We start from the raw sequence: 25,601 nt of genomic DNA, 5'->3' as shown, positions 1-25,601 counted from the left end.
ATTTGTGGACTTGGCATAATCAATTACTCACTTACAGGGCCTATTTATGCCATAAATGGGACTGGCTTATTTTATTATTTTGTAGTAGGGCCCTTGGTTACACACTCTCTATAAGACTCCAATTGGCCCATTAGACTGGATGACCAACTCTCTTTATAAGCCCATTGACTTATCCATATTTTTCCTAGTATAATTATATTATCAAATTATTATTATTTTATGTGTGTCAAAATTAATGGATAAGTCTGACTTGCAGAAACTATTTAAAGGGTCTAGGGCAAGCAGACATCAACAATACCATACAGTATTTGGAGATTAGGGTTTTCAGAAATCTGAGAATGGTTTGAGAGTATTGTGTCCATAGGCACTACTTTACGTTGTTTCTATTTTGCAGGATTAAAGATCTAATTTATCAATGGCTGCGTTTGGAGGTTAGTAATTTATGATTTATAGAATTTATTATGTATATTTAGATCCATAAAATTTCTAATAGAATTTTGATCATTCAGAGCTGCTATGTTCGAAACCAAGCCTTCAATTGATGTGGCTGTTACTGGCTAGTTGTTTCACCATGTTATTAACCAAATCCACTGCTTCAGTTAGATTCGAAATGTAGATAATAAAAGATAATTCTTTCATTAATATAGATAATTAATTTTCATTAGATTCTCACAATTTTGGACTTAGAAAAAGATTTTTGGACAATCTCCCAATTTCGATTAGCTTTTCTTTGTTATTAAAAAGTTTTAGGTTGCATATTTGAATGATGAGTTTGACAATCAAATAGAAGTCTACACCCTCTTAAAACAAAAAAAAAAAGAAAAATTAAAAAATAGAAAAACAATTTGTAGACACATATAAAATATTACTCTGCCTTTATGTAATTTATCAATAAAAAACTGCATAGCATACACAATATGGACTGTTTTATAGACTTCCAAGTAGGAATGTTTAACAGATAGCTCATGGGGATTGGCAAAAACGAAAGGGATGGAAACAGAATTTCAGATGGCAATAGCAATTCATTCTTTATTATTTGAAACTATAACCAAGATTAAACGAGCCTAATAAAACATTTAATAGCCTGTTAATTAGGAGAGGTTTCTCCAGAGCTAATTATCATGAATGACGCTAGTATAAGACTGGTATAATCCTCAAGCTGGCTCTAATCTAGTCTGCAGTAAATCTATAAACCATTGCATGCAAATACGCAATTTGTTTGTGTCAATGAACATGTATGTCACTGTAACAGAAGGATTTCCAGCGAAGTCTGTATTATTTAGCAGAAATGTCAATGTTAGTGAAGTGTAAAAAAACAAACATATTATGTCTTTCATAGCTCTAACATTCACAATTCACCTAAAGCTGAAAGTTATTTTGAAACAAGCAAAACCAAAATGGTAAGGAAAAGGGAATGCAAAAATCAATCATAAAAATATTATCATGTTCACCATAATTGCCGTTATATGTGAATTTTATATTATTATCTACTTTGTGACTCTACTATCCAAACAACGTCACTAAACCGTTTAAGGCCACCTGTCAACAAAAGTAGATTTTATGAAGAAATCAAATTAAGATTCGAAATGATAATATGTAACGGACACAGATAGAAAGGAAATGAATTAAGTACAAATTTATATAGCATATAGTTTGTTCTTTCCTACAAAATCCACTAATTTGTACACGAGGCCATTTATTGTAAAGTCTGCACTGGCAATTTTGTTTGCAACACTACCCTCAATGGCTGCAATGATGACTATATCATTGTGCAGTATCATCAACAACTCTATCAACATTAGGAGCTGTGATGATGTTAATTGATAGCATAAGAAAGAGAGAAAAAAAAATAAAAGGGTCTAAGATGTTTGTATATTATATCGAACATAGTTCATTATGCAGAATAGATGAGAGGTGTCGGCTGAAAGTCTAATTAGGAGTTTCCCAACCAAAAGCTATTACATTAAACCACTCCCAAAGACACAATGGTAAGGAAATTTTCAAAGGTGAAAACAGAAAACTGTTAAAAAAAAAAGAAAAAAAAAAGGAAACACTTATAGAATTAGATTTTTATCCAAGTGTAGAACAATTCAAAATGAAAAGTATAGTAATGTAAGCATATTGCATAATTCTAATGATGAAGAAATGCTTCCAAAAAGAGAGAAAAAGAGTGCTTTTGTGCAGTTGGTCATAATAAATGGGCATATTCCACTGGACAAGGACTTAAGACCCATTTTCAACTTAACTGATATGGACTATTTACACAAGTCATTTCATCAGTCAGTAAGAATGCATAGAAAACTGAATGCAATCATCATTTTATTTTAATTTTCAAAAATACTTATTCCAAATGGGTTTGTAAGTTTCATTAAAACGAACAGAACCAACAGAGATAAATACAAGCGCACAATATTTGCTCTGTTTCTTCCATTAACCAAAAACAGAGAAAAAGTACTCATTCTCACACAGTGTACAGAGCTACCAAGAGTTTTAACTTAGGGCCTAATATACTTTACAACTCTCTCACACGTTTCTAGTTGGTGCCAGAAACATATGCTGGCCAGCAAGCCAGTCGACAACAAGGTCTTGTGCTTACTAAGCTCATACATAATGGTTTAGCGAATTATGTACAACTCTAACCCCACTAATTTATTTCTCTATATTTTAGGATAATATATATATATATATATATATATGTGTATACACTTGGCAACAAGACCTAGGAATATGTCATGTTGTATTTGGGTTATAATTCTTTTGTTTAAACACGATACAGTAAGTTTATTATTGTGTAACCTATTAACTATCCATTTGTTTTCTAACCCAAAAAAAAAAAAAAAAAAAAAAAAAGAAAGAAAGAAAGAAAGAAAGCAAGAAAGGTTTGTTAGCTCCATTAAGCTCAATTATGTAATTTATTTTAAATAAATTTTATAAAAAATTATGTCAAAATATTTAAAATAAAATAATGAACACAAAATTATATTTTATTAATAATTAGTAGTTAAAAAAATTACTAAATCTTGTATGATCATGCTATTGCCATTATTATAGGAGCTTAATTGTGTTAAAAAAACAAATGCTAATAAAATGGATAGAGTAATTACTTAGATACCTACCTAAGACATGGAATGCCAAAATTATATACATTTCCCTTCTTTTTGGGAAAAATAATAATAATAATAATAATAAATTCTGGGTCCATGCTTTGAAGTGAATGGTTTTATTTATTTATAATTGTTTAATATCTTCTACTCCAGATATAACATTTGCTGGCTATATTCTCTCAGGCGTTTTACAGTAAATACTTTTTCCATTCCTTTCTCAAGGTATAGTATTCTTCTGTTATCTGTTAATGGTAAAATTTCATTTTGTTTTTTTCCAAAAATATAATATGTACTTATTTTGGTTTAAGAACATGCTACAATGTAAGTCCTTGTCTAAGTTTAGATCATACTTGGTACTAATTTCACTTTTTGTAGTGTACTTTGCTTTCTAATACTTCTTTCAGATACCACTTGCCCTTTTGGATATTTTAAGGATTGCTGGGACATGTGATATAATTTTTTGGCACGACAAAAGATTTTCTGTATTTGTTTAATCTTGTCAGTCTCTAACTTCATTGCACCTTGTTAGATGACTTTTGCTTTACAGTGATTGCTTTATTGGGGTCCTTATGTATCTTTGTTATCTTGACAGTTTTGCTCCTAGTCCAACCACCAAAGATGATACACTACATTGTTGATGGGCACTATATTGATGCGAAGGCTCCAATCCTTAACAGAGTGAAGGTTAGCTCGGTGTGCCACTAATACTGCAAGATAATTTCTTCCTCTGCTGTAGTATATTTATCAATCTTTTAGTTTTTTTATATAAAGTTTCGAATATTTTTTAGCCTTCTTCCTCTTGTATCATTCTTCTGGATGGTTTTATATATATATATATATATATATATGGACATTATCTTATATATATACAGTTGCATTCTGTATTTAGATGCATATACGTGATATATGTTTTTGATGTAATGTTTCAGATACACGGATAGTCAGAGATCTGTTTGTGCTATAAGATTTTGAGTAAACAAAAGAATATTAATGCTTAATTTTAAGTATTTTAAGTAAAACTATTAATGCTTCATATTTTTACTTTTAAATTCATGGTCTGTTGTGATTGGTGATGTAATATTATTTTAAATTGTTTCTTTTGATGTTAATTTTTAAAAATTTATGCTATTTTGACATCTATGGTTATTTTGGTTATTTGTGATTTTTTTCTTTTTTTATGTTTCATCCAGTAATTATTAACTAATGTTATGATTAAGACTAAATCTTGTAGATAATTGTCATGATCCCACTTTCTTCTAAATTCATTAATTATTCCAATATATTATATTATTCTCATATAATATACCATTAAGTTATAACAGTTCAAGGATAATGATTAAGAAAATAAAAGATAAACTCTACATATCAAACAAGCATAAAACTAATAATAATAAGAATAAAAAAATAATAATAACAACAAGAATGAGAATAAGAAGATGAATTTTATTGAAAGGAGACATCCCAACTAGGTTGGCACCCCTCCATTAAATCAAATACAATATAAAGTCAGTCAAGTACAACTGAAATCGAGTCCAAGAAGGACTAACCGACCAAAAGACCTCAAGGGAATACCACCGGCCTCATTAAAACCTTATTAAGAAAAAACCCTAAATGGGAAAACCTCAAATAAGGAAAAAAGAGTACCGGCAACACGTAGGTAGGTATCCCTCACAAGTCTAAATGGTCAAAATCAAGAAAGAGAAAACCTCAATTACAACTGGTGGGGTGTACGCGTACCCAGAAACCTTCCTCACCAAAAACACGTAACTTCACAATATCCGGATGCTGCTGCCGATTGTGATGTTTCTGATGGCATCTTGGAGCAGCAGCTGGCGCACAGGAAGACGATGGACGTGGAGGAGGAAATTGGACGGACTTGATTGCTTCCACATCATAGATCAGACGCTTGCGAGGGTCACCGAGCACTTCGTAGGCCTCGGAGATCTGCTTGAACTTTTTCTCGGCCTCAGATTGTTTGCTGGCCGGGTTCTTGTCTGGATGCCATATCAACGCCTGCCTTTTGTACGCCCTCTTCACTTCATCGTCGCTGGCTTTCCTCTTCACGTTCAGAACGCTGTAGTAGTCCAAAGCCATTCTGAATCCTCTCTTTCTCTCTCCTTTTTCTTTTTTTCTTTCTTTTTCTAACTATTTGCGTAATATACCTTTGTGTGGTGTGCTCTCTGTCTATATATAGCTTTGAAAAAGCGGTGAGGCAATTTGGGTCGAGTGTGAATTCTAGAGGAAGTAGGATAGTGAATTCTACAGGAAGTAGGATTGTGAATTCTAGATGTATATAGAGAAGAGTGTATTCTAGAGGAAGTAGGATTGTGAATTCTAGAGGAAGTAGGATTGTGAATTCTAGAGGAAGTAGGATTGATGGTAAAAACTTTGCTTGAGGACTAAGCAACTCAAGTAAGCGGATGAATAAAAATTCTAATTTGCTTGAGTAACTAGATAATACGGATAGCAGTAAGTAACTCAAGTAAGCATTCAATCCAACTTACCAATCTTTATATTTTTATTTTGTTTTGTTTTTTGAAAAAAAGATCACTTAATTACTTTTACTTGTGAAGCAAGAAAGGCAATTAAATGGATACAAATACAACTCTAATTCAGCTCTAACCAAACTACTAACAAGTTTTTTTTTTTTACATTAAACTACTAGTAATTGAATTAACCAAAATAGAACTCTAATTCCCGGATTTGAAAACTTGTACTTTCAAATAACAAAAAGTCTTATACATTATTCGAAGTACAACTCTAATAATATAGTCCTGGACCTCTCACTCTCTTTTCATTCTCTCTCTATATATACACACTAGGATATTCCTATCGCTCTAAATCTAAAAATCTAATATCTGTGGTTTTTATTATTAATTTTCCATCTCTTGTTCTTCAAGTAACTAGAAACGTAGCATTTTACTCTTCCTCTTTCTCTCTTTTTCTTAACCGATATGGCTTATTGATGATGAAGAAGATGATAGCGACATTGACGTGTCTTTAAGTACGATGCCATAAACAACATGCTTTACGGTGTAAGAGTTCCAGTCCAGGCTATCATAATGCTGAGGTTTGTGGGTTGGTATTTAATTTTGGGTTGGGCAATGAGCTTGCATGGATGAGATCCCACCAGCTAATGATAATGACAATGATAATGATAGTGACTCTGATTATGATTATCACGATGATGACAAAGAAGACATGGAGGAATCGGATGATGAGGAGCCTGAGTTTGAGCCAGCTAGTAGAGTTTTCATTGAAGAGTTGGAGAGGTTCAAGGTTGAAGGTTGTTTGATTGAAGAATGTGGATGTTGTTCGGTTTGCTTAGATGATTAGGAAACTGGGTGTGAAGCTACTCTTATGCCTTCCACGCATGCTTTTCATGGTGATTGTATTGTCGGGTGGCTCCAAAAAAGCAAATACTGTCCTTTGTGTAGGTTTCAGATGCCATCTTGATTGAGCTTAGATATACTTGTGAAGTAGATATATGTAGTAAAAAATTATTACGTAGAGAGGACTTTTTTTTTTTTTTTTCTTTTTTTATCCAATGAAAAAATGAAAATCTGATTTTGGTCCATTTATGGCCTAACCAAACCAAACTCAAATACATAAACGATTAAACCTCTCACTCTCTCTTTCTATATATATATATATATACACACATATATATATATATATATGTATATGCATACTAGGATACTCTTCTCTAAACGGTTATATATATATATATATATATTCTTCCCATTCTGAATCTAAATCTAAAATCTGTGCTTTCCTTTTAATCTACTAGTTTTCTATTTCTTGTTCTTCAAGTAGCTAGAATCGTATTGTCTCTCTCCTCTCTGTGTTCTCTGCATTTCTGTTGGGTGTTGTCCATCTTCTTCTCTTCTTCTTCTATATATGACCATTGATCAGGAAGAAGATAGTGTCAATGTTGGCATAGATCTAGCTTTAGAGTAAAATGTTGGCATAAACCACTTTACTTTCTGATATAAGAGTTCTGGTCCAGATTTGCATGGTGCTGAGCTTTGTGGATCCCACAGTCAATTTTCGGATGGGCATTGCGCCTATTACAGACAAAATCCTACCAGCTGATGATGATAATGATAATGATAATGATAATGATGATGATGATGATGATTATTATGATTATGATTACCAAGATGCGACAGAATTGGATGATGAAGATTGGGAGCCTAAGTTTAAGCCAGCCAATAGAGTTTCCTTTGAAGAGTTGGGGAAGGTCAAGGTTGAAGAAGGTTTGAAAGAAGTGAATTTAGTGAAAACAGAAAACAGATATACCTTTAATCTGGATGTCATTATATAAACACAACATCAGATTAATTTTTTCAATATATATATATATATATATATTTAAGTTAAAACACAACAAAAACTTATATATCTTCTTATATGTACCAATACATAAACATATATTATTATATAAGTATCTAATCTAATCAAGATGTCACCTGAAATCAACATAAGGGACAAAATTTGCTATTTTGGAGCCACTTGACAATACAATCTCCATGAAAAGGTGCAAGCAAGGCAAACGAGCAGCTTCACATCCAGTTTCGAAATCATCAAAGCAATCAGATATGGCAGCAAAGTTCAGGGGAATAGCCTTGGTAAAAGCCATGGCTTCCATTTTATTTATTTGTGCCAATGAGCATGTATGTCACATAGCAGAGAGATTTAAAAGAAACATGTATTATTTAGCAGAGATGTCCATGCCAGTGAAGTATGCAAAACAAATAAACATTGTTTGCAGTTCTAAAAATCACAATTCACCAAAAGCTAAAAACAATGTATTGCAACGGACAAATGAATGTGATAATATACATACCATGGAATGTGTTCTTTGCTGGTACAATTAATCGGCAAATTGTTGAACTGCTTTCTTTGAGCAAATTTTGCATTTTATTGGTCTGAGGTTGCTTTTGAAATTAAAAATTAATGCTTAATTTTGTGTCTTTGGCTTTGTTGTCGAAGGTGAACATTTGTACATCTTTCTAAAACTGATTTCTTATCTAATTCCTCGAAAATTAGAAGCATATTTAGACAAAATTATGGCATCCTTACATATAATTTATTTATTTATTTATTTGATTGTACACATTAATATTTGGGGCAAAAAATAAACATGTTAAATTAAACCAATGAAGATTCATTTATAGAAATCTCTGCAAGTGGAAGACATTAATAACCAAGCCAAAACTGATAAGAAATCTCTTAATGTGCATGTTATGTTGGAATTATATTAAATATGCAGATCGAAAACATACATAATAAATTCCATTAAAACATAAAGTACTAACCTCTAAACGCAGTCATTGATAAAATTTAATCTATAATCCTGCATAATAGAAAATAACGTAATAGTAGTGTCTATGGACACACTATTCTTAACCACTCTCAAACTGATTTCTAAAAAACCTAATAAAAAATACGAAGTGTATTTATTTACTTGTCCTAGACCTTTTGTAGTCTGTGCAAGTCAGACTTATTCATTAATTTTAATGCACACCAAAATAATAATAATTTAATAATAATAATAAAAAGATGAATAAGTCAAAATGGGTTTCTAAAGAGAGTTGGTCCTCCAGACCAATGAGCCAACTGAAGTATTATAGAGAATGTGTGACCCTACTACAAAATAATAAACAAGCTAGTCCCATTAATAGCATAAATTGGCCCTATAAATGAGTAATTGATTATGCTAAATCCACAAATATTTATTTATTTAACATTCTCCCACTTGGGCTGTATAATCATCATTATATATATTATCCAAAACTTACTTACTACAGAATCTCCCAAAATAAAATACAAAATTTCATCTAAATATATAGCATGCTAGCAGGGCATGCTAATATACTATACTAGATAGTAAAGATTTTCTCAGCAAATCTCCTAAAATATAATATCATTTCAACTGAGCACTTTGCATGCCATAAACTCAGCCTAGGTCATAGAGATTTACCTAACCACGTGCAATCTCCCAACACACAATACCATTTCATCCGAGCACATTGTGTATTGATAAGATACAACAATGTACCCGAACTAGGTAGTAGGGACTCACCATGATACCTATGGATCAATGTACACATATACATGAACTAAAAGTCTCAACAAGCTTGTAAATATAAAGAACAAAAGTATGTGTAATAAATTATCTCATAAATAAATAACGGTCCACATATACACAGAAATAAATTATACTCAATATGGATATTATTGTAGAATATATAATAAACTCTCACTGATCCACATCAACTGCCTAACAATCCCACATGAAACACATGCTTCTCAAATATATCTACTGATAAGGCCTTGATCAGTGGATCTACCACCGTGCTGTAAGTTGGTACGTGAACAACAGTAATGAGGCCCTCTTTAACTTTCTCCTTTACCATAAAATATTTTACATCAATGTACCTTGCACTAGAAGTACCTTTTAAATTATTGAAAAAAGACACCGCTGCAGTATTGTCACAATACATCATAATGGGCTTCTTAATAAAGTCAACTACTCACAAATCATAAATAAAATTCCAAAGCCAAATTGCATGATAAGTTGCCTCATAACACGCCACATATCTACCTCCATAGTTGAGGATTGTGCCATAGATTACTTAGCACTCTACCAAGATATAGCACCTCCTACCATGACAAATATATATCCAATGGTAGATTTCTTATCATCCACACAGCCTTTATAATCTACATCACTATAACTAACCGCATTAAAAGAGTTGGTGCATATATATATGTCAACATATGATCTTTAGTACCTTGAAGATACCTAAAGATCTTCTTGACTGTTTGGTTATGAATAGGACCAGGATTGCTTATAAATCTACCAAGAACACCCACAGCAAAAGCTATGTTAAATCGTGTACAAACTTGAGCATACATCAAACTACCCACTGCTAAAGAATAATAAATATTTTTCATCACCATTCTCTCTCTATCATTCTTGGGATATTAGTCTTTAGAAAGTTTCTCACCCTTTATGGGTGGTACACTTCTAGAAGAACAATTGTATATATCAAACCTCTTAAGGATCCTATCAATATAGGCTCTCTAAGACAACTACAACATATAATTAGTCCTATCTCAAACAATCTTAATGTCCAAAATAAAATAAAATAAAAAAACATCACCAAGATCTTTCATGTCAAAATGGTTGCATAACATCTACTTTGTCTCAGCCAATAGGTCAGTGTTATTGGTAGCCAAGAGTATGTCATCAACATATAACACCAAAAATATAAAACTGCTCCTACTGGCTGTCATATATATACACCTATCAACAACATTCTCATTAAAGTCATTTTTAGTGACAACCTCATCAAACTTGAAATACTATTTTTTCGAGGCTTGCTTAAAATTATAAATAAACTTCTTGAGCTTACAAACCAAATTACCATTCCCCATTTGCTGGAAGCTAACTGGTTGAACTATATACACATCCTCATAAAAATCACCATTCAGAAAAGCAGTTCTGATATCCATCTGATACAACTACAAGTCACAATGTGCCACAATCGCCATAATGATTTTAAAAAAATCTTTTGTGAATATAGGAGAGAATGTCTCTATGTAATAAATTCTTTCATTATAGATAAACTCTTTAGCTATAAGTCTAGCCTTATACCTTTCTATTTGACCATTAAAGTCTCGTTTAGTCTTAAAGACCCATTTGCACCCAATAGACTTGCTACCCACTGGTAACTTAACCAAATCCCAAAACCATTTGATGCCATGGATTTCATTTCATCTTCCATTGCACCTAACCAAAAATTCAAGAGTAAACTATTTATGGCCTCCTCATAAGTGACTGGATATGAATAATCACTTATGTTAAACTCATGCTCTTACAAGTAAACCTCATAGTTATAAGGAATAGCTGATCTCCTAGTCCTTTGTAACATTCTCAAAGGCATATTAACATCTGTAATAGCTGGAACATCCTATTCTTCAACAATCAACTACTGGTTCATTAACAATTGGCTCAATAACATCTCTATTAGGAACAATAACACTGGAAATGTATATATTATCTTCTCTGAATTGAAGCTCCCTTAGACCATTACTGTCATTAAATGCAAAATCATCTTTAAAATAAACAGCCCTTTTTGACTCCACAATTCTGATGGTGTGAGATGGACAAAAGAATCTTGAATCTTTTGATCCTATACAATAGCCAACAAAATAACCACTAATGATTTTAGGATCCAATTTGTTAATGTGGGGATTATAAAGTTGTACTTCAGCTCTGCAACCCCATATATGAAAATGGTGCAAATTAGGCTCTCTTCCTAACCACACTCAAAAGGAGTTTTAGGAACAGATTTACTTGGAACTTGATTCAAATTATAAGTTGCTGTCCTCAAAGCCTTTCCCTACAAGTAATTTGTCAAACTAGAATTTGCTAACATAGATCGCACCATATCCAACTAAGTGTGATTTCTTCTCTCAGCTATGCCATTCTTCTGAGGAGTACCAGAAACTATATATTGTGCATCAATGCCACACTCATGTAAATAAATTGTGAATGGTCTTGGATTCCATCCAGTCTCATCATATCTGCCATAAAATTCACTATTTTCGTTAGACCTCACAACCTTCAACTTCTTATTTTTTTGAAGCTCTATCTTTACCTTAAACTCCTTAAAGGCAACCAAAGAATTCGACTTCTTACAGAGAAGCTCAACGTGTCGATAATGAGAGAAATCATCAATAAAGGTCATAAAATACCTATAACTACCAAAAGCAGTTGGTATAAAAATTCCACATATATCAGTGTGGATTAACTTTAAACATCTCCACACCTTGCTATCTTATCTTTTCTAACTTCGGAAGTTAGCTTCCCTTTCACACAGTCAACACAATCAACTATTGGTTCCATTTTGCCAAAAAATTAAATTTCTTATTTTATATATTTTTATTAAATCTTTAATAGTTAAAAAAAAAAGATATATTAAAAACCTCTCAATTCATGAGTTTTCATTCTCTTAATAACATAGTACATATAACCTACAAATTCTTAGCTCCTAGAAGAATATAATCTTATTAGTTATTAGTTATTAGGTATTAGTTTTTTTTTTTCCTCATATTATTTATCAATTGTTATTTATGTAATAATTTTATATTGTTCATTTTCATAATACGTATATTATACATATATTTTTGTTTTTCGTTTCTAATTCATGTTTGTAGTTATCAATTCCCCAATTGTACCATTGTTTATCATATAAAAACAACCCATATATTTTTTTAATGTGTATTCTCTAATTTTTTTTTTTTTTAGAACTGCCTTTTGCATAATTCATTATCAGTCAAAAAAATATTATCAAAATTTACCTTAAAAAGTTTTTAAAAATTATATATTTATAATAAAAAATAATTTTTTTTAAAAAAAGTATTAACAGTATTTGATAAAACTTAGCCAGGGGCAAGCTGAGATGTTAATGGTAGAGGGCCAATAGTAAAATATATATATATATATATATCTATATATATATGTATATGTATGAAGTATAGTTGATCAAATTAGGATAAAAGATTAAAAAATTACAAACTATTTCAAGTAATCTTTTAAAATTAAGAATGTAATTGAAATATCAATAAGGAAAAATAATATAAACTTTCTCGAATAAAAGATATTATATTAAAAAAGTTTCAAATGATCATAAAACAGGGATAAAAGAAGAAATTAATTATTTTAGGGGCCATAAAAAGTTACATAGTGTAACTAAATGAAAACAATTTTAAAAAAATACATAAAAAATAAATGATTTTCCCAGGGGCAGTGGCCATGGCACCCTCATGCCACAATGTGACTCCGCCTCTGAACTTAGTTAATGTCAAGTCTTTCTTTGCTAGTTACACTTGTCTACTGCAAATTACAACATTCTATTATGATGATCTTTTAGTATATATTTTGTTTTCTGGGATTTTTGTTGATGATTTCATATTTGAAAGTACATTAAATAAAAATAAATGTTTTTTTTTAGTTTTGGGTTTTGTTAATTACATGATTAATTATAGTAGGCATTGTTGTAAATGGATGTGAATATTTGATATATATTTTAAGGTTAATTGCATTTTGGTATCATTTATTTTTAACATTTTACAATTTAGATTGTTAATCTTTAAAAATAACTATGTAGATTTTTAATTTTTCAATTTGTTGGAGGTTGATTTAATTTCCAATTTGATCAAATAATTTATAACAATTAACATGGTGGACACCCCGCAAACCCGTCCTCCACCCTAATTGAAAGAATAAGCTCTACTTTAATTTTTATTTTTTAATTTTTTTGGTTGGAGGTGTGGCTGTGGTGAAGAAACATCAAACTTGTTGGGGTGAGAAGGTTATGACCAAGAGCAAGCTAGCTTGAAGTGTTAGCAACAAGCAAGCTTTTGGTGATGCTCTTGGGAATGGTTGTGTGTGAGTTGTGTTTTTAGGTTTTGGTTATGATGTTTTCTGGTTTTTAGGGTTCCTAAAGTGTTCTAAGGTGTTGAAGAAGAGATAAGAAGAAGAGGAACACGTTGGCTTTTGAAAATAAGGCTTAGATGTGTAGCCATTTCATTCATTTTACAATATAAGCTTGAAATTACAACTAGTTCACACATGCCAAGCATGTGAGCTTACAAAATGAGTAAAGTATTTGAAATTTAAAAACGTAAAATGGTCAACACCTAACTTTTCATACACAAAAGAGTCAAAAACCAGCTGTAACATGTCTATTCCAAATATAGTAAAAAGTGGCACATGGTTTTGAACTAAGTTCCTATTGTTTAACTAGTTTGGGTAAACAACCAAACTAGCTTCACCTACTTAGTTCCCCTTTGTATCTGCTTATGAAACTTGGTTTGAAGCATCCTTGGTCATCAATAAATATTGTTCCAAGAGCTAGGAAAGTTCTGGAACCGGATCATGGGCCAAACAGCTCCAAAACTGGCCCATACTCTACATACTGGGCCCATCAGATACAGCAATCTGTTTGGAATAGAAATTGGCCTTTCCCATGTCATTTTGACCTGAACTTTGAACCAGAGTCTTCTATATATGTCTGTAGACATTCTTCAAAATTTCAGTCCAAAACTCCATTTGCAACCGGAGATATAAGATAAATAGTGGAGCTATGTTGCTGGAAATTATGAATCCAGCACCATAGGCATTTCAAGCATAACATTCCTACTCTTTTGTGCATAATCTTGCCTATAATTTTTTGCATACATAACTTAGGCACAAAACATTATCAAAATATACCTTGCATAAATTAAAACATACAAAAAAAAATATAAACTTATAAAAGGAAATGATTTGATACCAAGGTGTGCATGCTAGCCGGTGACATGCACCATCAAGTGGCAAAATTGCCACACTTTAACACTCCTCCTTGGCAATTTTGTATGAGACATTGAGAAGTCCTCTCAATATCTCAAATCTCTTCTTTCCCAATGGCTTGGTAAAGATATCCGCCAAGTTCTCCTCGGAAGTCACATACTCCAACTTCACTTCACCACTTGCTTCAAATTCCCTTAAGGAATGATACTTGACCGGTATATGCTTGGTCCTCCCATGTTGGACTGGATTTTGTGCAATTGCTATTGCTGAAGTATTGTCACACAATATTACCGTAGCTTCCTCTTGCTTCAAGCTCAAGTCCTCCAATAATTTCCTAAACCAAACACCTTGATTAGCACAACTTGAGCAAGCAATATATTCGGCTTCTGCGGTGCTTTGTGCAACGGTTTGTTGCTTCTTGGAATTCCATGAGAAAGGACCATTTCCAAGAGTGTAAATGTAGCCCGATGTGCTCTTGCTATCATCCAAAGAACCAGCCCAATCACTATCACTATAACCAAGCAAAGCTTCATTCATGCCATCCTTATACCATATACCAAAATCACTAGTACCTTTCAAATACCTTAGGATTCTTTTTGCACAACTAAGATGATTTTGTGATGGACTATGCATAAATCTTGACAAAACAGCCACACTAAACATGATATCCGGTCTAGTAGAGCATACATATAAAAGGCTACCAATTAAACTTCTATAGATGGAAGGATTTACCTTTGGAGAATCATCATCCTTCACCAACTTGGTGCCTTCATTCATAGGTGTGGCAACGCTATTACAATCCTCCATGTCAAACTTCTTGAGCAACTCCTTCACATAGCTTTCTTGAGATATGGAGATGCCCTTGGATGATTGGACAACTTCAATTCCAAGAAAGTATTTCATCTCTCCAAGGCTAGACATCTCAAAGTTCAATTCTAGCTCACCTTTGAAGTTGCTCACTTCTTTCTCATTACCACCGGTCACTAGGAGGTCATCAACATAAAGAGACACCAACACCATGCAACCATGAGTCCTAATATACAATGTAGGCTCATTAGGACTCCTCCTAAATCCATGCTTTGTCAAAAAAACATCTATCTTGGCATACCATGCCCTAGGAGCTTATTTAAGGCCATACAAGGCCTTGTGTAGCTTGTATACCTTCTCTTCACTTCCTTTCTTCACAAAACCTTCGGGTTGCACAACATAGACCTCCTCCTTCAATATTCCATTCAAGAAGGCTGACTTCACATCAAGGTGATATACTTTCCAAGACTTTTGTGCCGAAATTGCAAGAAGAAGTCTTATGGTTTCCATCCTTGCAACCGGTGCAAAAGTCTCTCCATAATCCACACCGGCTTGTTGTACATATCCTTTGACAACAAGCCTTGCCTTGTGCTTATTTATGGACCCATCCGGATTGTACTTGGTCCTAAAGATCCACTTCACCCCAATAGCACTCTTTCCCTTCGGTTTTGTTACCAAGCTCCAAGTGTCATTCTTGTTTATCACATCGATTTCATCTTGCATGGCTTGTCTCCACTCTTTTCTTGCCATAGCCTCATGGACATTGATTGGATCACTCAATGCCACATTACACCTTTCATAAATCTCATTAAGAGGTCTTGTGCCTCTCACACCATCACCAATCTCCAAATCAGCCCCTATGGAGATTTCTAGCTCATTCTCATCATATTCATCATCATGGGTAGCACCTTCATCATTTCCTTGTTCCTCATCATTATCATGAGCTTCAAGCCGATTGTCTTCATCCATACTAGCCAACTCCTCCTTACTACAAACCCATTTAGCTTCCTCATCAACTTTCACATCTCTACTTATCACAAGTTTCTTGGTTTCCAAGTTATACACTCTATATCCCTTGGTCACATAACTATAGCCAACCAAAACACCAACTTATGACCTTTCATCAAGCTTTCCTCTCTTCTCTTGTGGTACTAGGATGTAACAAATGCTTCCAAATACCCTTAGATGATCAAGAGAAGGCTTATATCCAAACCAAAGCTCAAATGGGGTTTTACTCCTCAAAGACTTGGAGTAAAGCCTATTTTGGATGTAGATGGATGTATTAACTCCTTCGGCCCAAAACTTCTTTGGCAAGCCACTTTCAAACAACAAACATCTAGCCATCTCCATGATGGTACGGTTCTTCCTTTCACATACACCATTTTGTTGTGGTGTGTATGGTGTAGTGAATTGATGAACTATACCATGATCCTTACAAAGTTGTTTGAAAGCCTCACTTGTGTATTCCCCACCATTGTCCGTCCTTAACACCTTTATAGTGCAACCGGATTGATTTTGCACTAACTTCATAAATTCTACAAACTTCTCCAAAGCTTGTGATTTTCTTTCAAGGAAATACACCCAACACATTCTTGAGTAATCATCAATGAAAGTTATGAAATACTTGCTACCATTTAAGGATGGAACACTCATAGGACCACAAATATCCGAATGTATAAGTCCTAACTTCTCCTTTGATCTCCAAGAACAAGATTGAAATGCTAGCCTAGTATGCTTTCCTTTTTGACACACTTCACACACATGTTCTTGCTTCTCCACCAATGGCATGTCTCTAACAAGTTCATGTGTGCCTACCAATGACTTAAAGCTAGCATGGCCTAGTCTTTTATGCCAAAGTTGAGAGGTGTTCTCAACTTTGGTGTTCAATGCAACCGATGCACCATTTTCATCCATATTCAACCTAAAATTCTTGTTCTTCATTCCAACACACATTAATTCATTTCCATGTGGATCAACTATAGTGCATGTCATGTTTGAGAAGTGTAATGCATATTTGTTCTCAAGCATTTGACCTACACTAAGTAAGTTCTCACATAAATAAGGTACATAGAGAACATCATGGATAGTTTTGATACCTTTGGTGGTGTGTATCACCACATCTCCTTTGCCTTTCACTTCCATCAAGGCTCCATTTCCAATTTTGACTTTGTTGTGGCTGCTCCTATCCAAGTTTGTGAACCACTCATGCTTGTGAGACATATGGTGTGTTGCTCCACTATCAATGATCCATCCTTCATCATTCTTGATGCTACTAAAACAAGTAGCAACAAACAACTCTTCGGATTCACTATCACTTGCATTATCTTTAGCAACATTTGCTTATTGCTTATCTTTCTTGTTTGCCTTGCATACTCTCTCCACATGACCTTTTTGTTGGCATTTATGGCAAAATGCATCCGGCCTCCACCAACACCCTCTTGGATGATGACCTTTCTTCTTGCAATGGTGACAAGGTTCATAGGACTTCCTTTCGGGTTTGCTAGTTTTAGCTTTCTCCTTTATGACCTTAAGCTTGTTCTTCTTTTGATTTTGTGTCTTTTGATGTTGTTTAGACACAAATGCAGCCTCCATTGATTCTTCATGTCTAATCCTCCTCCTTTGCTCCGTAGCTTGCAAGGCATTCACAAACTCGGTCAAGGAAATTTCATTTAGGTTCCTTGACTCCTCCAATGAAGATATCTTAGCTTCAAACCTCTCGGGCAAGGAGACCAACACCTTCTCCACAATCATTTGGTCACTTAATCTTTCACCTAGCACCCTAATTTGATTCACCACATTAAGAAGCCTTGTGGTGAACTCCTTAACCGTTTCTTTGTCTTTCATCTTGATAGTCTCAAACTCCCTCCTTAGGTTAAGGATTTGCATTTGCCTTGTCCTTGCACTCCCTTGGAACTCATCTTGAAGTTTGTCCCAAGCTTCTTTGGCACTCTCACATGCCATTATCCTTGTGAAAATGGTATCACTAATACAAGAATGAATGGCGGTGAGAGCCTTGAAACCTTTAGCCAATTCCTCCTCATGGTGCTTGATTTGGTTGATCGTTGCCCCTTGTCTCAAAGGCTCGGGTTCTTGGGGATTTATGGTGACCTCCCAAAGACCATAAGCCTTCAAGTAGGCTTGCATCTTGATACTCCAAATGTTGTAGTTCTCCCCATTGAAGATAGGAGGAGAAGGAGTTGAAAAACTTGAAGAAGCCATGTGAATGTTGCTTTCTAGTATGAAGGAATATGAAAATATATTTGTGCTTTCAAGTATCTCTTCACTCTCAAGGAATGAACCAGCCCAAAAACCTCACAAATCTCACAAAAATGTGCCTTGCTCTAATACCACTTTGTTGGGGTGAGAAGGTTATGACCAAGAGCAAGCTAGCTTGAAGTGTTAGCAACAAGCAAGCTTTTGGTGATGCTCTTGGGAATGGTTGTGTGTGAGTTGTGTTTTTAGGTTTTGGTTATGATGTTTTCTGGTTTTTAGGGTTCCTAAAGTGTTCTAAGGTGTTGAAGAAGAGATAAGAAGAAGAGGAACACGTTGGCTTTTGAAAATAAGGCTTAGATGTGTAGCCATTTCATTCATTTTACAATATAAGCTTGAAATTACAACTAGTTCACACATGCCAAGCATGTGAGCTTACAAAATGAGTAAAGTATTTGAAATTTAAAAAAGTAAAATGGTCAACACCTAACTTTTCATACACAAAAGAGTCAAAAACCAGCTGCAACATGTCTATTCCAAATATAGTAAAAAGTGGCACATGGTTTTGAACTAAGTTCCTATTGTTTAACTAGTTTGGGTAAACAACCAAACTAGCTTCACCTACTTAGTTCCCCTTTGTATCTGCTTATGAAACTTGGTTTGAAGCATCCTTGGTCATCAATAAATATTTTTCCAAGAGCTAGGAAAGTTCTGGGACCGGATCATGGGCCAAAAAGCTCCAAAACTGGCCCATACTCTGCATACTGGGCCCATCAGATACAGTAATCTGTTTGGAATAGAAAATGGCCTTTCCCATGTCATTTTGACCTGAAATTTGAACCAGAGTCTTCTATATATGTCTGTAGACATCCCTGAAAATGTCAGTCCAAAACTCCATTTGCAACCGGAGATATAAGATAAATAGTGGAGCTATGTTGCTGGAAATTATGAATCCAGCACCATAGGCATTTCAAGCATAACATTCCTACTCTTTTGTGCATAATCTTGCCTATAATTTTTTGCATACATAACTTAGGCACAAAAAATTATCAAAATATACCTTGCATAAATTAAAACATACAAAAAAAAAATATAAACTCATAAAAGGAAATGATTTGATACCAAGGTGTGCATGCTAGCCGGTGACATGCACCATCAAGTGGCAAAATTGCCACACTTCAACAAAACTTAATCAAACAACAACAAAATTACAAACATCCTGGTTCGAGAATAAGATCCAACAAGACCGGGCCATCCTCAAACCAAGTTTCACACATAGACGAAAACGAGGACTCAAGGATTAACGAGCTAAAGCATGAGCCGTTTTATTTGTTACTTTGGAGCATATTTACCTCAAAAGCATAGTTAAGCAAGCAACAAATGCTTAATCTCTTCCAACAAAAAACATTCAGCACCTAGAAAAGGCCCAAGATCATGAATCAAACCCACAGCCTCCTTACAATCAGTATGAACCTCTCCACCGCAAAGGAATTATTTAGTAGAGGTCCAACTTATATAAACCTTTTTTCGCAAACATGGTAATCAATCTTGCTAAGCCTTGAAAAACGAAACAAAAAAATATGAAATAACATATGGTAGACAGCAAATATGGATATATAAATTTAAGGTGTTTTTGCCTTATCAATTGCATAAATGGCAGCCATTTTTCATGTGGAGGGAATGTCTCTTTCACCAAAGGTAGATTAATTAGAGCTGTTACCCATGAATATAGAAGTGGAGTCTTTTCCAGTTCGATACACCTTATGCCAAGTACTTCTTCCTCAGGCTTGAGAATCCCCAATAGACAACAAATAGCAATGTCCAATGGTCCCATTTTTTGTTGGTCGACTGAAGGACCAGAAGATACAAAAGAATAAGAAGTGCATTCTAAAATAAATTTGTTCATTCCCTCTTCAAGTGCATGCGTTTTGTTTTGCACTTCCTTGTTGAATTTCCCTTGTGCTTATCCATTTGTTTTAAGTGTTGAGTACAATGCATCAAACAGCTGCAGTACCACATGACAAAAGGGTTCAATAATATTCTCTTATATCTTGACGAACATCAGATTATTTTTCTATGTATTAACCCGCAGATTTAGAGCATACTTATGGTCTTTTTATTTGGAATCATATAGACTATAGTTCGTAGATATAGATAACCAAATGCATGAAATTACAAAAGGTTCTATTAGTTCGGTTTGGTAATGTTGTGAGCAAGCATGTTGGTAAGCATTTTGTTCAAAATTTTATAAAAAAATTATTATTGTATAGTCTGTGATCATCATCAATAAGATGGACAATTGAAATGATAATTTAGCTATATATAGTTTACTTTTCCAATAAATATGTTGTTAGTTAAAAAATCAACAGATATTTAAATAAAGACAATCAATAATCATAAGAAAAAAAATTTGTGGTTATACTATTTCTAACTAGTCTTAAGGTTATACTATTTCAAAATACCCCATGTAGATTTTTTTAATAGGAAATTAGCTCAAAACTCAAATGCATGTGCATCTCTACAAGTATCTTTCAAAACTATATAAAAATATGTTATATACTTAAATAAAATAACACAAATAAATTTAGAGAGATAGAAACAAGAGAAGAAATAACTTCGTAAAGAAAAAAAAAAGAAGTATAAAAATACTTGGGCATGGATTTGTTTCTAAGGAAATTTGGCCCAATGCCCCCATAGGGATGAGCTTCACGATTTTTACCCCTTCATTTGCTATCTTTTTTTTATACCCTCTAAATTTTTAATAATCCCAAAATACCCTTATATCCAAAGTAAATATTTTTACTTTTTATTTTATTTTATGTTATTTCTTTCTTTTCTTCACCTGACTGTTCTCTTCGCCTTCATCACGCTTCCTAAAAAGCTGGCTCATCTCTTCTCATTCATCCATCAAGCTTCCTTCACCTAGTTGCCGTTTTGCCAAACAGCCCCGTTTTGTCTCTCCGATCACCAAAATTCTATACAAAGAAAGAAATTGATGGTTTGGAATTCGAAATTAGGGTATTGTGAAGAAAGAGGATGTGGATTTGTATACGAAGCTCAAGGGTGGTACTGTGTCAGGACCCGCCCAGAATTCCTTCCCCGAAACCCTAGACAAGCCCTGATCCCAGGGAAATACCACCGAATCTTCCAACGGAAAATCCGGCAGCACCTCCCCTAAGGGTAGGACTTACCAAAAATTACCTGCACTAAAAACACACTTCTATAATTACCCCCTTATTCCTCCCGTAAAACTACAGATTGTTTCCACAAATTTACAGCACTTCATAACAATAACGGTAAACCAGTGCATAAATAAAACATAAGTGTCCAAATAGTATACAAAGCTTTATGAGTGCTATTCAACAGAAATACAACAAAGATGAAAGAAATAATACAACTGAAAGGAATGAGTACAAGAGTACTTCTCGAAACACGATAGCGGCGGAGAACTGGTTCACCCCGGAAGAACATCTATCACCCCTTGCACCTAAGGGAACGGAACTTAAAAACGTGAGATGCTAATCATCTCAATGAGTGACCCTAGCTACCGAACACTTTTAATAATAATAATAATATAACAAATAAGGGAATTGAATTAATACCAACAATTAATAAATAAATAATAATAACAGTTGGAAATAATAAGTTTCCCTCAAAACTCTCACTAATCACTCCGTTGGAAATGTTCCCTTTTTAAAACAATTTCACAAAACCCGATATTCGTACTTCCCGAAAACCAAGGGATCAAACCATTTGATAAACAATAAATAAATAAATACCCCAATATGTAATTAAAGTGCAATAAATCATAATAAATAACTTTGAACACTTTTGGGGTTTGGAACTTTTTCTGAAAATTTACACTTGACGCACCACACCATATACCGGTGATGCCCTCCGATACCTAGCGTCCTGAGCACCGACTGGCGGGGAGATTAAAGAGAGAAACTTGCAAACTGCACTTCGGCGTCCTGAAACCCTCATCCCGGCCAAGGAGGGGGGCGGCTGTGGCCAATATCAAACTTTCCTGCCCACGGTCCAATGGCAACTCACAGGAGACATAATACTTGCGCGCTAAACCACATATACATATACCAGAACACCAATACTGTATAAATGCGTCTAAAATAATTATTTAATCAACCGTACCGTTCTTTCCAAAATTACCGTGGGAAATATATTAAATTTTCACACTTACCATACCACATATTTTCATTTAACAAACCGGTACGAAACATCGATAACAAATAAAACCATAATTTTTCTCGAAATACGAGGTTCAACAAATAAAATACCGTGTGCATAATTATAAAATTAAACCACCATTTTAAACAAATATTTTCATAAAATACTTAAACCAATTATGCCCAAAAATAATACTTAAAACCACGTAGGATTATTACTGAAATATACTTTGCTCATGCATAATAAATAAATTAAATCACAATAAAACCATAATTAAATTGTACCACATGAGCATAATTTAAATACCAATTAAACACGAATTAAACATAATTAATTGCCCAAAATATTTTTAAAGGTGGGTCACTCACCTTAAGCGCGTAAATCAGCTAAGATCCTCCACAGGATCAACTCCACTACTTGTACGTGCACCTAAAACATCCACAGTATACCAACCAAATATATTAATATTTTAATCAGGCAACTCCCAAATGGGTACCCGGGGAGCAAACACAAACAACAACTAAAAGTTACGAGTTATATACCAAATCGAAGCTTGAGTGATGAGGATCACGGATTCGGTCTTACTTTCCGATGATCGAACCCGAGGTACCCGGAATCTCGCCGGAAAGCTTTCGGGATTCGACTCCTCAATTCTCCCAAACCGTCGCAAATTGGCAGAAAAGGATGCCAGATTTGGATTCAGATGGTCGGAAACAGTGGACAAGGACCGGCGGTGCAACTGGGTACTCGCCGTAACAGTAACTTTCGGCGAGCCGCCGCGGTCACCAGCAACCGTCACCGGCGGCGGCGCGTGCGGTGGTCGTTGGCTGAGATTTTTGGTGGTTTTGTAGATCGAGGGGAGAGGATTCCAACGGGACTGGCGGTGAGGCAAACGGAGGCCGGACGGCGGAGAAATCAGGGTTTGAAGATTTTCTCCCCTCGTCGAAAAACGCTCCGATCCCGGCGCATCGGAGGTCCGGTGGCCGTGAAATTTGGTGGGTAGGCCGGACTTGAAGAGGTGGTGAGGGGTGGCTGGCGCATGTGGCCTGAAAATGGTCGGAAACAGGGCAAACAGCGGTGGCCGGCGGTGGAGGGAAAAATCACCGCCGAGTTTCGCCGCCTTGATCCAGGCACGTCCAGCGACCAACAGCCGTGAGATTTTGAGGTTTGGCTGGAAATGGGAAGCTGCTCCCGTCTGGCCGGTGCGTGTAGCAAAAATCGGCCGGAAAATTGGACGATTCCGGCGGCCGGTCGGTTTCTCTCTCTCTCTCTCTCTCTCTCCTATCTCTCTTTCTCTCTCTTTCCCGGTGTTTTTGCCAAATAAAAGCCACCGTGGTGACACTGTTCATCCACATGGACCAATCAGGTGATGACACGTGGTGTTACTGTGCACTTAAGCCAGATATAATAAAATATTACAGTATCCGGCAAACTTCAAACGTCCATAACTTTTTAACCAAATGTCCGATTTAAGCGTGCCGCTAGTCTATGAACTCGTATCAATGAGTAATTTACAACCATACAAGAGTCAAAACAAAATTACACCACAAGAAAAAGTCAACTGTCGGCACCTTTTGGACAGTTTGTACCTCGACTTGTTTTGCCCATAACTTTCAAACCGTAGCACCGTTTTCGACGTGCTACTTGTCTACGAACTCAGGGCATCATGCACTTCGCCACGGTACCCTGGTAAACTAGAAATTCCAACTGGGATAAAAAGTCAACTTTTGACCCCCTCGATCAACGGTCAACCTCGGTCAACGTGCACGGATTCCGGTGTGATTTGGGACGGGGTGTTACAACCTCCCCCCCTTATTAAAATTTCATCCTCAAAATTCCGCACGTCACTAGAACAGATAAGGGTACTGATCATGCATCTGCGCTTCGGGCTCCCACGTTCCTTCCTCGACTAAATGGTTCTGCCATAAAACTTTAACTAGAGGAATGGTCTTGTTACGTAGCACCGGCTCCTCGCAATCCAAAATCTGCACTGGTTGCTCCACATACGAAAGATCTTCTCTTAATTCTATGTCAGGAGTCTCGAGTACGTGTGAGGGGTCTACAATATACTTTCGTAGCATCGACACATGAAACACGTTGTGCACTCGGGCGAGCTCTTCCGGTAACGCCAACCTATAAGCCACAGGGCCAATCCTTTCCGTAATCTCGTAAGGCCCAATATAACGAGGACCCAACTTATCTCGTCGACCAAAGCGTACGACTCCTTTCCATGGAGATAGCTTTAGGAATACCCAATCTCCTACTTCGAATTCCAAATCCTTCCTACGCACATCGACGTAACTCTTCTGTCGATCTTGGGCAACCTTCAACCGATCCTTAATGATCTTCACCTTGTCCAAGGTCATCCTTAAATACTCAGATCCAACTGCATTATTCGTTGCAAGGAGTCTCTCTTCTCCTACCTCATTCCAACACAGAGGTGTCCGACACTGCCTCCCATATAAAGCTTCATATGGGGACATCCCAATACTCACCTGATAACTGTTGTTGTAGACAAATTCTATCAATGGCAATTGTTCATCCCAGCTACCGTGAAATTGCATAACACAAGACCTTAGCATGTCTTCTAATGTCTGAATTGTGCGCTCAGCTTGTCCATCAGATTGCGGGTGAAAAGAGGTGTTGTAGTTAAGTCTTGCTCCTAGTGCATCAGCCAACTTTCGCCATAGTCGTGAAGTAAATCGCGGGTCTCGATCGGATACGATTGCTAACGGTACTCCATGAAGACTTACAATACGTTGCACGAACAACTGAGCTAACTTCTCGGGTGAAAAACGTTCTCGTACTGGTAAGAAGTGTGCTGACTTGGTAAGACGATTGATGATTACCCAAATGCCGTCGTACCTTCTAGGTGCGGAAGGAAGCTTGAACACGAAGTCCATGTTGAGTTCTTCCCACTTCCACAC

The 25,601-nt window shown here is 35.2% G+C and overlaps 1 protein-coding gene and 1 pseudogene across 1 annotated transcript; both read right to left on the bottom strand.

The window, feature by feature from the left end:
• Window positions 1-4,527: 4,527 nt before the first annotated feature.
• On the bottom strand, window positions 4,528-5,403 carry LOC112488881 (uncharacterized). Its single transcript, XM_025073991.3, has one exon. The coding sequence runs from the start codon at window positions 5,196-5,198 to the stop codon at window positions 4,812-4,814; it is 387 nt and encodes a 128-aa protein (XP_024929759.2). The 5' UTR covers window positions 5,199-5,403; the 3' UTR covers window positions 4,528-4,811.
• Window positions 5,404-11,093: 5,690 nt separating this feature from the next.
• Window positions 11,094-25,601, bottom strand: part of LOC125422676 (glutathione S-transferase U9-like) — a 37,267-nt pseudogene continuing 22,759 nt past the window's right edge.

Source organism: Ziziphus jujuba, chromosome 2 (assembly GCF_031755915.1).
Source record: "Ziziphus jujuba cultivar Dongzao chromosome 2, ASM3175591v1".
NCBI classification, from domain to species: domain Eukaryota; kingdom Viridiplantae; phylum Streptophyta; class Magnoliopsida; order Rosales; family Rhamnaceae; genus Ziziphus; species Ziziphus jujuba.
This window is presented reverse-complemented; position numbering and strand designations above follow the sequence as displayed.